General features: G+C 40.3%; 1 protein-coding gene and 1 pseudogene across 2 annotated transcripts in view; both read left to right on the forward strand.

Annotated features, from left to right (window-relative positions):
• The window catches only part of KYAT3 (kynurenine aminotransferase 3), a 52467-nt gene extending 51946 nt beyond the window's left edge, over positions 1-521 (forward strand). The window contains exon 14 of one of the 2 annotated variants that reach the window (XM_036256217.1): positions 61-521. In XM_036256217.1, coding sequence (XP_036112110.1) covers positions 61-123 — 63 coding nt within the window. In that variant the 3' untranslated portion in view covers positions 124-521. The remainder of the gene's footprint in view (positions 1-60) is intronic. The other variant, XM_036256218.1, reaches the window with a different exon arrangement.
• Positions 522-15436: 14915 nt separating this feature from the next.
• LOC118627319 lies at positions 15437-15537 on the forward strand (annotated as a pseudogene).
• The last annotated feature ends 1784 nt before the right edge of the window (positions 15538-17321 follow it).

Here is a 17321-nt window from a genome sequence, read left to right on the forward strand (position 1 = left end):
TCTTTACTTCATCTTCAATTTATTTTGATATGTAATGATGATTCTTTCATTTATTTACAGAAAGACAGTACACTGGATGCTGCTGAAGAAATCATCAAAGCATGGAGTAGACAGAAGTCTTGATAAATGCAAACTGCTTTAATGTTTCTATTAAATGAGTTAGTATGGAGCTGTTCTTGGTGCTGTCACTCATGGATATAACAAAAGAAGTATTTCAGTACAAATGAAATTTGAAGAAAGATTTTCATTGTTTTTCCAAATAAGTTAATCCCTAACAATATTCAGGAGATCTGGTTTTCTTTTTTCAGTCGAAACATACTAAAACACTTTCCATTGGCATTTTATGAGAGTCAGTATAGCATTGTGGATAAGAGCTCTGAAATGCTTACCCTCTGTGTACTTCAGTTTCCTCATCATAAAAGAGGAATACAAATAGCACCTACATTATATGAAGTTTATGAGTTGTGTTTGAAGATGAAATGAACTGAATTATGCAAAGCCTAGCAAACAAACACTCAACTAATGTTAGCTAATTTTACTCCTTCACCACCATGTAAAAACTCTTAAGCAGTTAACACCCCCCTTGACTTCATATGTTTTTAATTGATTAATTAATTTTTCCCATCACTATTTATCCCCTCTATGCCCACCATATTTTTGCTTTATCTACCCTCCTGTGGTCGCTTCCCCTTCATTGACTTTGAACTTGGTTCACAGTTTCGCGTCTTTCCCAGGTACTGCCATTATCTGGGATGGCTTCAAGGTCCACAGGGATTTCCTAAGCTTTTGGTACTTTGACCTCCTCATCTCTGGTGGTGTTCACTCCACTACAGCCACCCACTCCCTTGGCCACACCTTAAACCTTTTATCTTTCCAGGCTGATCCACCTTTGAAATAATAAATTAGTCATCTCACACAGTAACCACATATCCTTACGTTTTTCTTCTACCTACCTCTCTCTTCTCCTCCTCCTCTCAAAATAGCACCTCTTTAAACTCAATATCATTGCATATCTACTATTTCACACAAAAAAATTGTCCATGGCCCTCTTACTTCAGAATCAACGAGGATCCTTGTTGAAAATAGAGTCTAGTCTTCACTTCAGATCTACTGAATAATTATTTCAGAATCTGGCCCCTTCAGGTGATCCTTACACCTGCTGAAGTTTGATCGTCACTGCTGCAATCCATAGAACGCTGTACTTTATTCTCATCAGCCCCCTTCTATCTTGACTCCTCTCGCCGTCCAGCTCAGATTTCATCGGTCCCTTGGGCTGCCCCGAGCACTGCTGCAGGGAAACGCACGGGGCAGGTTCTAACAGCCTGAATGCGCATCATTGACTTCACCAGACTTAACTCTAATCCCCTGATGAGCTTTCTCCACCTTTTACTATAGCAGCAATTTCTGATACTCTTCCATCCTCCATAATAAAAATATCCAACCTTCTTTATTTTCACACCTCAAAGCCCGCCACCACCAGCACAATGAAGTGACCTCCTCTTCCGCTTTGGAAAACAAAACAAAATTTGAAGAAACAGAAACAACCAGACCAGCAATCTCAACAGGAATCCTAAGAGTGAGCCTTTGACATGAACGTCAGCATCCATCTTCTTCTTCCTCCTGCAGGTGGAGACACCCTGGGAGGATTGGTTGTTAACCAGGACCAGGCTCAGCCATCCAGAAGGAGACCCAGGACCTCAAGAGCCAACTATTACATAGCGATACAAAAACATGTCGACTTTTTTATTTAGCTTGTTCACTCTTGCAAGGGACTGGATAAAATGTTCACTCTGTGCAGCTTTGTCCAATGCTAATCCCACCGCCTGTGCTCTGGATCCCATTTCTTCTCACATTCTCGAGGTTTGGTTCAGTCCATTCTCTTGTATCTTCAGCCTCTCTACTGGCATTCTTCCTCACATCTCTCTCATCTTAGAAATTCTTTCCCTGCCCTGGCCGGTTTGGCTCAGTGGTTAGAGCGTCGGCCTGTGGTCCAGAGAGACCCAGGTTCGGTTCCCACTAAGGGCATGTACCTCGTTGCAATTTGTCCCCGGCCCTGGTTGGGTCATGCGGGTGGCAGCCACTCGATGTGTCCCTTTCACGTTGATGTTTCTTTCTCCCTCTCTCTTCCCCTCTCTCCCTCACACTCTATCTGAACAAAAAATGGAAAAATGTCCTCGGGTGAGGATAAAAAAGAAAATTCTTTCCCTGATTCTGTCTACCACCCTAGTATCTCTTTCTCTTCAGAGCAAAATCTTTTCTTTGTTCCCTCCCTCCCTGCCTCCTTCTACCCTACCTTTGTTCCTCCCTTTAATAAATATTCATTGAACTCCTACTATGTGCCAAGCACTATTCTAGGAACCATATATGCCCTTAGGATGTATCAATAAACAAATACAGTTCTCTGTCTTCTAGGGCTTCTGCCTAGGGGAGGGAGACTAATTAAATCATAAACACAATGAAATATATTGTATGTAAAATGTATACATAGTAACTGTATGAAGAGGTAAAACAAGATAGAGGGAAATAAAAGTGTTTAGGGAAGCAAATTGGAATTTTAAACAGCATGGTCAGGTGGGTCTCGTGGAGATGCATGGAAGCAGACCTAGAGGAGGGGAGGGAGAGAGCCTTGTGAAGCTCTTGGGGAGGAATATTTCAGGAAGAAGGAATAGCCAGTGCAGAAGCTCTAACAGTGGTTCTCAGCCTTCCTAATGCCACGACCCTTTAATACAGTTCCTCATGTTGTGGTGACCCCCAATCATAAAATTATTTTTGTTGCTACTTCATAACTGTAATTTTGCTACTGTTATGAATCGCCATCGGAAATATGTGTTTTCTGATGGTCTTAGGCAATTCCTGTGAAAGGGTCGTTCAACCCCCAAAGGGGTCGCAACCCACAGGTTGAGAACCATTGCAAGAGGGGGTGCCAGGCATGGTTGATGAGTACCAAGAGTCTTGTATGGCTCTATGGAATAACCAAGGGGCAGAGTAGTGGGTATTATGTCAGAGAAGTAACATAGGCCCTCGATGACTCACATAAGGATAATGGTTTGATCCAGAGAATCAATGTGCCATCCCATTCATACTCTTATAAAATATGTAGGATAATATTTTTTGCTGCATGGTTTATAATTATTTCATATTGGAGATAACCAAATGTCCATCAATACTCTAATATTTAGGGAATATATTAACATGACGGAATATCATAAAACAAAATTCAAAAACTAGCTATACACAATAACCTGAAAAATTTTCATTAACATTGTTTTTAGTTTCATCATAATAGCTTCAAAGAATAAGCTGGAGTTCTCAGGAGACAGTGTTCCATGCAAGACTCAATCCTGGGGTTCTAGAATTTCTGTGCCTACTAGTGAGGGCATTTTTCAGTGTTTTGGACCAACAGTTGGGCCTACCTCTGGTCCATAGGGAACTCCACATCTGGGTGGTCCAAGGAAGAGAGGTTACCATCTTTTCCATTTGGTTGGGATGAGAAGAACGGACTTGGGAACAGAGGAAGGCATGTATTTTAAATATGGGGTCTGTGGGTAAATAGTGCAATATTGAACCAAGGAAAGTTTTAAAGTCTGGCTTAACATTCCTTGCCCTTTAGAAGCCAAGGCCAGACCTGAGGCTTCCAGATGCCTGATTAGATATCCAGGCTCAACTAAGGTTAGAGACAGTACAATTGCTACAGTGGGAAACCCAAAGGAGTTCCCACAAGGGGTCTGAAGGAACCTGAGACTCAGAGCAATAGTATCAGCATCAGCTCTATCCGATATGCACAGCACACACCTAGGTCCTACATCCATGTCTTGGACTGGTTCCCCCAGTGATCACTGTTGCTGCTCAAACTATTTGGCCTTCCAATTTTTATTTTTATTATTTCAAAGGTTCAGATTTCTTTTAATGTTATTAATTTTAGACAGAGAGGAAAGGGAAAGGGAACGAGAGAAACATCGATGAGAGAGAAACATCAGTGGGCTGCCTCTGTACAGCCCCTACTGTGTATTGAGCTCACAACCCAAGCATGTGCCCTGAATAGAACCATTGACTTCTCCATGCATTGGACAACAGTCAACCAACTGAGCCACATGGACCAGGGCTGGCCTTACAGTTTTTAAATCTCATCTTTGCACTCCTACGTTGAAGTTTCTAGCCTCTTCCTCCCTTATTGAACATTGGGTTCTTGGTGTTCTCACAAAGAGACTTCAACCTTTTTTTCCCTCTTTCCTGCTATTGAGAGGACATTCCTTGCATTCTCTTCTTGAGGGAATCCCAAACCCTCGAGGTTCTTGCATCCTTTCAAAGGATCACTCTGACTGTTATGTTGAGAATAAACTGTAGGAGCAGCAAAGGTCAAGGTATGGAGAGCTATTATAATAATTCAGGTAAAAGATCAGAGTGCTGGCATTGGAATGGTAAGAAATAGATCTGGATATATTTTGAAGGCAGAACCAACAGAATTTTCTAACAGAGGTTATAAGGGGCATCGAGAAAGGGCTCAGGAGTCCAGTTTTTAGCCTGAGCAACTGGAAGGACTGCATGCCATTGCTAAGGTCAAAGAGACACCAGGAGGACAGGCTTGGGGAAGATCAGATCAGTCTTGAGATGGTTTGAGATACCCATTCAACTTTCAGGTGTAGATGTTGGGTAGGTGGCTGGATAGTCAGGATGGAGTTTAGGAAAGTTGGATACATACATATTTGAGAGTCTGTGGCATAGTAATGATAGTTAAAGACATGAGACTGGATAAGAGTACCAAATATGTCAGTGTTAGCAACAAGAAGGCTAATGACTCGGTTCTGGATTTTTGAGAAGATTTAATGCAAAGTGGAATAACTCTTGAAAGAGTTTTCCTCATGTGATGATTCCACTTTCACACACACTCCTTGTTTACCCTCAACCCTCTACCATCTGGATTCCACACCCATTATTGTTCTACTTTATCTAAAGATCTTCATGTTTCTAGATTTAAAGAAAACTTCTCATTCCCATCTGATTTCGCCTCTTCGTATTTACCACTGCAGTCTGTTCAGGCCTTCTTAAACCCGATTCTTTCTTGTTCCTGTAACACTGCACATCTATGAATTCCCTCCCACCTCTCTGGCTGATTCTTTTTTTTTTTTTTTTTTTTTTGTGGTATGTGCCCCTAGGGGGAACCAAACCCGGGACTCTCTGGTCTGCAGGCCGACGCTCAACCTCTGAGCCAAACTGGCCAGGGCTCTTTTTGGTTTCTTTTGCCTGTTCCTAAATATTGATATTTTGTCTTTCTCACTAAATAACTTCATCTACACTATATGCTAGTGACTCCTAAATCTGTATCAACCTAGTCCTATCTATTGACTTTCAGGCCCATATATCCAACACCCCATTTTTCATTTCATGTGGGCATTTCATAGGAAAGCCTTATCTAGTCTTGTCTCCTCACCTCAGTGAATAGTGCTCTCAATCCAGTTGCTCAAGTCAGAACATCTAGAAGTTGCCCTGGCTGGTTTGACTCAGCGGTTAGAGGGTCGGCCTGCAGACCAATGAGTCGTGGGTTCAATTCCGGTCAACGGCACGTACCTTGGTTGCGATTCATCCCTGGCCCTGGTCTGGTTGTGCGGGAGGCAGCCAGTTGGTGTGGCTCTATCACATCGATGTTTTTCTCTGTCTCTTTCTCCCCCTCTTCCTCCCACTGTATCTAATGATAAATGGAAAGATATCCTCAGATGAGGAATAAAAAATAAATTTTAAATAATCTAGAAGTCATTTTTAACTTTCTCCCCACATCCTAAATATTTAAATATCCTAAATGTTATCCTAAATATCTCTTAAATCAATTACTTCTCTCTGCCCCAACTGCCACCGCTCTTACATAGATTACTGACTAGTCAACGTCCTAACAGTTCTCTCCGCCTTGCTCTTTCCAATCCACCATCCCTGGAGGCCAAATGAGCTTTTTATAAAATGTAACATGATCAGGTTACATATATTAGTTAATAATATTCACATTGCAGGTTCCAGAAAGCCTAACCCATATAGCTGTAAGTCAAATGAAGAGGTTTATCTGTCTCAACTGAACACTTTAGAAGTAGTTAGTTTCAGTTACAGCTCCCTCCTGGACTCAGGTGATATGTCACCAGCTTCATCTAGCAGTTGTTTCTTGCTTGTGTCAGCTTTATCTTCAGGACGCCCCTCCTGTGGTAGCGACACGGTGGCAGCCGTTTCTAAGCCTCAGATGGTAACACTAGCCAATCGAGCAAAAAAGGACACTTTCTCTGAAGTGCCAGTAAATGGGATAGTGGCCAAGGAAGGTGGACATGTTGAATAACGTATGCCAACCCAAGGTCAACTCACACAAACTACATTGGTTGAAAAAAGGAAATAGAATGAAGAAGGGAAGACATGGATGAGAAAACATCTTAAGTGACTTTTAAAACTACCCTCCCTCACTCTTTTTTTAAATTATTAATCTATTTTTACAGATGTCCCCCCACACACACACCCTCCTCCCTATCCCGCCCCCTGCCAAGCATTGTTGTCTATGGCTAGCTTCCTCATCGGCCTAATGCTCTATCTTACTTCTCCAGTCTCATCTTTCCCAGTCATGTTTTTCCTACTCAAATGTGTCATCATACCGAACTTTTACTTCTAACTGAGCCCTTTTTTCTCTGCCTTTTAGCACATGTCATTTCCCGATGTTCAAGCATACTTAATTTAGGTGATGTATTAGTGGTGTTCAATTTTATGTCAGCTGGGCCTAGGTGTTCAGATATGTGGTCAAACATTATTCTGGATATTTCTATAAGGGTATTTTTGGATGAGATTAAGATTTAAATTGGTGGACTTTGAGTAAAACAAATTGCCCTTCATAAGGTGGGTGGGCCTCATCTAGTCTGTTGAGCCTTTGATAGAACAAAAGACTGACCTCCCCTGAACAAGACGGAATTCTTCCAGCAGACTGACTTCAAACTTGAACTGCTACATCGTCTCTTCCTGGAATTCCAGCCTACAGACCCACCCTGCAGATTTTGGACTTGTCAGCCTCCATAGTCGCATGAGCCAATTTCTTTTTTTTTTTTTTTTTTTTATTTATTTATTTATTTATTTTTTTTTTTTTTTAATCCTCACCCGAGGATATTTTCCATTTTTTGTACAGATAGAGTGGGAGGGAGAGAGAGGAAGGAGAGAGAGAGAGAAACATCGACGTGAAGGGACACATCGAGTGGCTGCCACCCGCACGACCAACCAGGGCCGGGGACAAACTGCAACCGAAGTACGTGCCCTTAGCGGGAACTGAACCCGGGTCTCTCCGGACCGCAGGCCGACGCTCTAACCGCTGAGCCAAACTGGCCAGGGCGAGCCAATTTCTTAAAATAAGTATCTTTCTATGGATGCACACTATTGGTTGTGTTTCTCTGAAGAGTTCTCACTAATGCCAGTGGACTAGCAAAAATAAAGATAAGTTATCTACAAATTCCCAAAGTTATGAAAGAAGTCATTCTATGATATTATCCTGAACAATAATGAGATATGGACTTCATACAGTAAATGATAATAAATTTTTGAAAATTTTTAATGGCCTATAGAGACTAAGGCAAAAACTATGGTTTGGCTATCCAACAGCCAATAATATCCACCTTCTCCTTTGACTACTTCTACTACAGAGGCTAACAGCCCAAATACCCAATTTCTCAGCTTCCTTTCCAACTGCTCGAACATCCTGGAGAAGAGCGTCCCTAAATGGAAAAATATAAAAGGCAAAGTTAGCCTGAAGTTATTTGTCTTTTCAGTCCTCTTCACCTTTCCACCGTCTTCCTGGCGGAACTGTGGACGTGAGGCCGGGAGGTGCAGCAGCCACGTTGCGTTCACAGAGCAACTAGAATGAGAACGAGGGCCTGCGTTACGACGACGGCAGAGCTGAAAGATGGGAAGAGACCCAGGCCCGGGAAGCAATTTGGAGCCGCTATAGCTAACCCCAGACCCTGTAATGCATAAGACCAATAAACCCCTATTTATTTAAGCCACTGTAATAGAGTTTTCTGTTATTTACAGATGAATGCAATGCATTGCTGCCTGATATAGAGGATATGGTACAAAGAACAAATTTTTCTTCTAGAAGATAAATTGCCCTGATAAAAAGGTCTGGAGGCAGAGAAAGAGGCCAATCAGAAGGCTCCTGCAGGAGCCCAGGAAAAAGATGATGAGGACCTAAAGGTAAATCATCACAAACCTTTGTCAAATTCATGAATTTTTTCCATCATTCTTATGATGAAAACAATTCTATAACTACACAAGCACCAAATATTTTTAATAAAAAAATTATTCCTAGCCCTGGCCGGTTTGGCTCAGCGGTTAGAGAGTTGGCCTGCGGTCCTGAGAGACCCGGGTTCAGTTCCCGCTAAGGGCGCGTACCTCGGTTGCAGTTTGTCCCCGGCCCTGGTTGGTCATGCGGGTGGCAGCCACTCGATGTGTCCCTTCACATCGATGTTTCTCTCTCTCTCTGTTCCTCTCTCTCCCTCCCACTCTACCTGAACAAGAAATGGAAAAAAATGTCCTCGGGTGAGGATAAAAAAAAAAAAAAAAAAAATTATTCCTAGATAAAACAAGAAGTCTCTTTGATCACAGTTGGATAAACCCATGGGTAAAACAAAACAAAAACCTCAACTATGTTCCTGAGACATGAGAATTTCATTTTATTGCTGCTCTGAGAATACATCTAATTATTCAATCATGCCAATTAAATAAGTTCACCTGCTGACAAACAGCTATCTTGGGATATATAAAAATAAATTATAGAAATAATTGGATTTTCTAATCAATATTAACTTCATTATATTATACAGCTGCTACATTCTTTTACATTTAATACAGCACCTTTTTCTTATGTAAAATTTTCATTTGTATAATCTCATGATTAAAAAGGTGGAACATAGCCCTGGCTGATGTAGCTAAGTGGTTAGAACATCGACATGGGCACCAAAGGGTCACAGGTTTGGTTCCTGGTCAAGGGCACATAACTGGGTTGCAGGTTCAAACCCCCTGGTCGAGGCGCAACCAATCAATGTGTCTCTTTCACATCAATATTTCTCTCTTCCCCCGCTTCCACTCTCTCTAAAAATCAATAAAAAAATATTGTTGAGCAAGAATTAAAAGAAATTTTAAGTATAAAATCATATTTTAGCTGAAACCTTAGTGCTATATCTTCTAATACCATAACTTCATTTACTGTGTAAATTCCCGAGATGACTCATAACACTACTTTTATTTATATTTTTTACTTTAATTAATTTTTTATTTTTCAATTACAGCTGACATACAATATTATTTTAGTTTCAGGTGTACAACCCAGTGATTAGACATTATATAGCTTATCAAGTGATCATCCCTGTAAATCTAGTACCCATCTAGCACCATACATAGTTATGACAATATATATTATTGACTATATTCCCTATGCTGTACTTTACATCCCCGTGACTATTCTGCAACTACTAATTTGAACTTCTTAATCTCTTCATATTTTTCGCCCATCCTCCCAAATTCCTTGTCATCTGGCAACTGTCAAATGTTCTCTGTATCTATGAGTTTGCTTCTGTTCTGTTTGTTTGTTTATTTTGTTTTTCAGCTCTATTTTGTTTGGTGAGTATTTTATTTATTTCCATTTTTATGAAATATCTTTTTCCATTCCTTTACTTTTTCATTCTGTGTGTCTTTTGATCTGAAGTGAGATTCTTGCAGACAGCACATATAAGGGTCTTGTTTTGTTATCCATTCAGTCACTACATGTCTTTTGGTTGGAGCATTTAATCCATTTGCATTTAAAGTCATTTTTGATAGATATGTACTTATTGTCATTTCGTTACTCATATTTATTTATATTCTCTTTCTTTCCTCCTCCTCCTCCTCCTCCTTGTCCTTGTCCTCCTCTCCTCCCCCTTTCCCTCCACACCTCCCTACCCCCCCCCTCCCCCTCCTCCTCCTCCTCCTCCTCCTCCTCCTCCTCCTCCTCCTCCTTCTAGAATACCCTTTAACAATTCTTGTAATACTGGTTTGGTAGTGATGAAGTCTAGCTTGTTTTTGTCTGGGAAGATCTTTATCTCTCCTTTGATTTTAAATGATAGCTTTGCTGGTAGAGTAATCTTGGGTATAGGTCCTTGCTTTTCATCACTTTAAATATTTCTTGTCAATCTCTTCTGGACTACAAATTTTCTGCTGAGAAATCAGCTAGAAGTCTTATGGGTGGTCCCTTGTAGGTAACTAACTGCTTTTCTCTTGATGTCTTTAACCTTTGGCATTTTCATTATGATGTGTCTTGATGTAGGCCTCTTTGGGTTCATTTTGTTTGGAACTCTCTGAAATTCCTGGTCTTGTGTGTCTATTTCCTTCAACAGGTTAGGAAAATTTTCCATTATTATTTTTTCACATAGGTTTTCAATTCCTTGCTCTCTCTCTTCTGGCAACCTCATGAGGTGAGGTACACTTGAGGTTGCCCCACAGGCTCCTTATACTATCCTCATTTTTGGGGGGGTGGTATACTATCCCTATTTTTTCTTTTTGCTTTTCTGCTTGGGTTTTTCTGCTTCTTTATCTTCTAAATCTCTAATTTGATCCTCTGCTTTATCCACTCCACTGTTGATTCTGTGTAATGTGTTCTTCATTTCAGTTAATGTGTTCTTTATTCCTGAGTGGTTCTTTTTTATGTTTTTTGTTTGTTTGTTTGTTTGTTTGTTTGTTTGTTTGTTTGTTTTAATCCTCATCCGAGGACATTTTTCCATTTTTTGTACAGACAGAGTGGGAGGGAGAGAGAGGAAGAGAGAGAGAGGGAAACATCGATGCGAAAGGGACACATTGAGTGGCTGCCACCCGCACGACCAACCAGGGCCGGGGACAAACTGCAACCAAGGTACATGCCCTTAGCGGGAACCAAACCCGGGCCTCTCCGGACCGCAGGCGGACGCTCTAACCGCTGAGCCAAACCGGCCAGGGCTTTTTTATGTTTTTTTTTTATCTCCATTTTTATGTTTCCTACATCCTTGTTGAAGTTCTGCGATAATCTATTCTTCCCCTAAGTTCATTGAGCATTCTTATAACCAGTGTTTTGAACGCTTCATCTAGTAGATTGCTTGTCTCCATTTTGTTTAGTTCTTTTTCTAGAATTTTGTTCTGTTTTCTCATTTGGGACACAATTCTTTTTATCCTCATTTTGGCTGCCTCCCTGTGTTTGTTTCTATGAATCAGGTAGAGTTGCTATGTCTCCCAGGCTTGGTAGAGGGGAGGGGCTTTATGTAGTAGGTGTCCTGTAGAGTCCAGTGGCACAGCCTCCCGAATCACCCGAGTTGGGCATTCGAGGTGCACTCCTGTGTGAGCTGTGTACACCTCCTGTCGTAGTTGAGCCTGATTCCTGTCGGCACCTCAGTGGGAGGGATTGACCCCAGGTCAATTGGCTGCAATGACTAGCCGTGACTACCATGGAGGATCAGCTGTGCAGGGGTCCACCCCACAGAGCAGGACTTACCTCAGCTGTTCAGTCCACACCTTAAGTGGAGGAGATTGGGTGTTTCGACGTGGTTTAAAATTATCTATTAGGTGCACTGGCTCTGGACCCTCCCAGGAGGTGCAGGCCAAGGTCACCCACCACCTGTTTCCTGCCTGGAGCCACCTGGCATGAGCTACAAAGCTATCTGCAGATGGCTGCTACTCATGCTGGGCTTGGAGGTGCCCAGGAGAGGCCAAGCTGTAAACCAAGGCCAGCTCTCACTAGTGCTAGGCCTAGAACCACTTAGTGAGAGGTACACAGCATGTAGGGGCCAGATTCTGCTTGTCTGAGAGATTTTAGGAAAGTCTGCAGCATGAGCCAAGACAGGCCATGTGTATGGATAAGCTGCTGCAAACCACTTGGGTGGGCCCACAAGTTGGGTAGAGCAGGGTTTCAGGGAATCACCAAGGCAGGATGAACAGTGATAGCCAGGTTGATGGAGACTCAGATATGGTACCTGCCTCTGGCTATGTCAGGGCCCAGAAAAGGAACAATGGCCTGTGCCAGCACTTCTATCTGGGAGAAGGCTACCCTCCAGCTTTCGCCCTGAAGCCAGACAACTCAGTTCTTCCTTGTGTGTCCCTACTGCACCAGCAGTGGAACTCAGAGTGAGTGAGTCCAAATAAGTCTATGTGCAGGCCCTTTAAGAGAAACACCTGGAACTCCAGCAGCCCTCCGTCTCATTTAGCTACAATCTAAGCTGGTTTTTACAGCCAGAAGTTATGGGGACTTCTCTTCCTGACCCTGGAACCCTGGGCTGGGAAGACTGATGTGGGGCTGGGACCCCTCCCTCCTCAGGGGGGACCTTCCCAGCTGAGATATCCCTTCTGATTTTCATCTGCCACAAATGGGTGTATGACAGCCCCGTCAGCATCTCCACCCCTCCTACAAGTCTCGATGTGGTTTCTTCTTTATATCCTCAGTTGTAGAACTTCTGCTCAGCTAGATTTCGGGCAGTTCTGAATGATAATTGTTCTGAAGTTTAGTTATAATTTTGATGTGTCTGTGGGATGATCCGAGTACTGCATTACCTACGCCACCATCTCGACTGGAACCCAACACTACTTTTACCTTGAGAAAACCAACCCCAATAAAAGTATTCTACATAACTGATAGTGTACCAACTACCACCTGCATTAAGTTATATTTGGGGTGTCAATGTAAGAAATATTCAAACCTGTGAAGAATTTTTTGTGAGTTTATTTGAGCCAAACTGTGGACAAATGCCAGCCAGGAAACAAAATATAAATGGATTGAGATAATGCTCTGGAGAATATGCATTACAATCAAAAGAGAAGACACAAGTGAGTTAACATAACATATGGGAGAAAGCAAAGCAAAGAAACCTCTGGGATTGGAGGAAAAGTAAAATGATAAACACATACATCTTTTTTTTTTTTTTTTTTTTAATATGTATTCATTGATTTGTTTTTTAGAGAGAGAGGAAGGGAGAAAGAGATAGAAACTTTGATACATCGATGTGAGAAACATAGACCGGCTTCCTCCTGCATATCCCTTACTGGGGATCAAACCTGCAACCCGGGCATGTGCCCTGTCCAGGAATGGAAGCAGGACTGCTCAACCCATGGCAGGACGCTCAATCCACTGCGCCACACCAGCCGGGCTAGACACATACATCTCTTACCTAGGTGGGTACAGGATAGTTAACAGTCAACAATTAACTCAATAACAATGAGGGGATTTGCGGTCTCTGCAGAGTGGTTTGAGGGGTCCAGAAAAAGGAAAATCACTTTGATGTTCCACAGATATGTTATTATAGATGCAAAAAGACAATAGACAGGCTCAATTAAGGTAAAGATTGACCTTTGTCAGGGAGTATTCTAGCCTAGGACATGACTACCTGCTATAAACTGATTTTAGTTTAAAAAGTTTTTATGTCAGATCATCCTTTGTGGTTACTTTAGGTCTTTGAGTTTGCAAGTCCCCCACACAGGCCTTCCCTGAGCTTGTCAGGTTAGCATGTGGCCCCTTTTTGTTCACAGGGAACTGCTTATCTTACTGTTATTTAAAACACTCACTAAGAGACTTGGTTTAGCAGTGAGAACATTGTTAATATTCAGATAATAATTTTAGTGATGATAGCATGGACTTTTGTGATGCCTGAACATGAGACACTCTGAAGAGACTATCCATTTTAGCTGAGATCAGTGGTCGGAGGGTGAGTGGCAAACTGTTACTTCACAACCTGTGGGGTGGAGTTCTTCCATCTTATTAAGTAAAAGAGCAAAACCCTAGGTACAAAAGGTCAGAAAATAGTGAGAAAGAGCAGGTACCATTGACAATTTTGTAGAAGAGAGAAAGTACTTAGGGGGAAAAAAGGAGGAAAAGCTAGCTATAATGGGAAAACCCTCTTGGTATACCTCACTAACCTGGTTTCATTATTGGGAAGCACTAATTTTGTTTAATTATTGTGAAGAACAGTCAGAATAATGACATTTTAATATAGAGTCTTTCATTCAATACACCAATAACTCATACAAACCAACATTTATTAGGTGTCTTCTGTGTACAAAAGGTTGTTACAAAGGTCCAAAGAAAAATAGGATACTTCACTCCTCAGTGAGTTTGCTGCAGTTTACTTGCAAGCACCTGAATTAACAGAATCAGCCATGGTAAAGTGTTGTTTAGAAATGGTTCTTAGTGCATGGATTGATTTCAACACCTAAATTGCACTAAGATTTTAGGGACTTTTTGTATATCATCCTCCTATTTCAAAGGTATAGATTGTTTCCTGTCTTAAAACATTATAACCAAAGTTACAATTTTTCTATTTCTAGCATTTTTTTGTTTCTAATTTTATGTTATTATGTATAACATTACAATGGACATCTTCATGAACATAGTATCCCATATTCTAGATTATTTCTTTATTCCAGTTCACAGAGGGGTTTACTGGCTCAAGAAGCTTTATCATCTAAATCATTCTTGAAATATTGCCAGATTGCGTTCTAAAAGGTTTGTATCAAGTTATAATACTGTGAGCAATGCATGACTATAATGAGAGAAGCAATTTTATGTCCTCATTACATGGTCATACTTTATAATTAATAGTTTCAGAGGTTTTTAATTTTTTTTTCTTTATGATTTTTTAGAGGGAGAGGGAGGGAGAGAGAGAGAGAGAGAGAGAGAGAAACATCGATGAGAGAGAACATCAATTGGCCACCTTCTGCATGCCCCTCACTGGGAATCGGGCCCACAACCCGGGCATGTGCCCTGACTGGGAATCAAACTGGCAACCTCTTGGTGCATGGGTCAACGCTCAACCACTGAGTCACAACAGCTGGGCAATAGTTTCAGAGTTTTAATTTAATATTCAAATAATATGAGATTGATAGCAGGTACTTATTTTATACAATAATGTTTTTAGCATGTAATTTTAGTTGAAATAATAAAATTCTAATGTTAAAAAAAATTCAAATTTTAAGAAAGTGTCAAATAACGAGTGACAGAGATATGAACATGTTTTATGTTCTCATCCCCCCTTCCCCCAATAGTTCTTCAGGACACTTGAAAACCACTAAAAGGACTTAAAAAGCAAATCTTATCAACACTAAAATAAATATATTTAAAAACACTTCCAGGAAATTATAGTCTCATATATCATTTCCCCTCATGTTTTTAATTATAGAATGAGAAAGTTGTTATCTGGGGAAATTTATTAGGTTTAAGACATAAAATGAAACAACACTAAATAACACAGCTTAACTTTTGAGGTCTCACACTGTTAATAATGTCAAATGATACCTTTTTGGAAAAAATATTAATTTAAAAAATCATAAGCCATTAATGTAATCCTTTTAGAATTATTTTGTTTTGTTTTTATTGGAGTGATTTAGAAGTTTAAAAGAAAATTGTTGCTCACTAAACATTGAATTAAAAGTGAATTAATTTCATGCTTGCTTCGGCAGTGCATATACTAAAATTGGAACGATACAGAGATTAGCATGGCCCTGCGCAAGGATGACATGCAAATTCGTGAAGCGTTCCATATTTTTTAGCTGGGGATAGGGCGGGGAGGGGGAGAGGGGGGAATCAGTGGTGGGAAAAAGGAGAAACATCTGTAACAAAAATAAATTAATTAATTTTTTTAAAAAGTGAATTAATTTCTATCAGTCTTCTTCCCTGATTCTATAAGGAGATAACTGACAGTTAATATTTTCTATTTATAGATTATTAATGTTTTAAGCCTATTTTCTACTTTCTAGCACTTCAGAAAAGTTTGTCTTTTCTCACTGAAAAACTGGATATATTCTCGAATTGAGGACAAGGGGAATCTAAGATTTCAAATAAATTTTGAAATTTGAAACAAACAAATGGAAAGGTTAAATTCAGGACCACATATGCAAGTCCATTTAGCAATGGGATATGAGCCAGGCACATTTCAGTTTAGGTAGCACATGAGCTGACAAACACACATGTCCTTATGTGAACAGCTGGCCAGAATATTTTAGAGCACAGCTGCCCCATAAAACGAAGCCCAAACGAGTGCTACAGGCACAGTACTTGTTCAATCCATTCCCTGATCTCAAAATCTGTAAATCTGCATTTCTGTATATTAAGTTTCTATTAGGAAGCATAGTTCCTTGACTCTGGAGCCAAATTGCCAGGGTTCAAATCCCTGGTCTGTCATTTACTAGCTGTGTGACTTCAGGCTATCCATTCTATACTTCAATTTTTCCATCCACGAAATGGAGCCAATAATAGTATCCAACTCATAGAGTTGTTGGAAAAGTTAAATGGGTTAATATATCCAAAGTTTTAAAATAGTTCTTGGCTAATAGTAGGCACTATATGAGTGTTTGCTACTACTATTATCATAATTATTTTTATTACTACTTCTACCTGAATTTAATAAAGGTTTATAGTTGTTATTAAAGAATCAAAATGATAGTGAACACTTCTCCAAAATCATCTGTGTTTTCCAAGGTAGGTACAGACATTTGGGCCTAAAAATATAGTCTTGCAATCAGTTACATAGTAGGCAAGCATAGAAGTGGGAAACTTTATAGTCAGTCATTTCTCACTTTGAATTCTACCTCTACCTCTAACTTATTGTGAGCCTGGACAGTTCACCTATTCAACCTCCAAAACCCTGTAGAAGGAGAATAATAATACTTGCCTAACAAGATAATCAATAGTTAGATAAGATAATGAATGTGAGGTGCCTGACAGATGGCCTAATGCACATGGACCTTAGGTCTGCTTTCAAGAACTCAACTAGTTCTTGCGGCTCCATGTGGGGCCCTCTCTTTCCCCTTTCTGGCTCCTTGCCACCTTCAACAGGGTCCTACTCTGCTGCCCGCTGAAACCCAACACCAAGAAGGAGACCCAGGATAATTACCAAATGAAAACTTAGTGTATAAAGATATCACTGGTAATGTAGTATGTATTGAAATACTATATTAAAAAGATTTAACAGTCCATATTTTTTAAATGTACACTAAAGTATGCATGATCAAGGTGATATATGGGATTTGTTTTCAAAATACTTTAGCAAAGGGAGGAAAGAAAAGAAATAAAGGACACATGAAACAAACGTGGCAACATTTTGATATTGTTTAAGTAGAATGATAAACACATGAGGATTTTTTATATTATTCTCTCTAATGTTTATTGTCTTTGAACTTCATACATGATTTAAAAAATTGAAACCCTTACATCTCCAGAAGCAATATATATGGCTCCGTAGCCACCAGGCATATGAAGCTTGTCCAATATTCTAGACATTTTGTCCCATTTCCAAAAATGTCGAAGTCATATGATTCCATTTATATGCAAA

This window comes from Molossus molossus, unplaced genomic scaffold, assembly GCF_014108415.1.
Source record: "Molossus molossus isolate mMolMol1 unplaced genomic scaffold, mMolMol1.p scaffold_m16_p_12, whole genome shotgun sequence".
In the NCBI taxonomy this organism is placed as follows: Eukaryota; Metazoa; Chordata; class Mammalia; order Chiroptera; family Molossidae; genus Molossus; species Molossus molossus.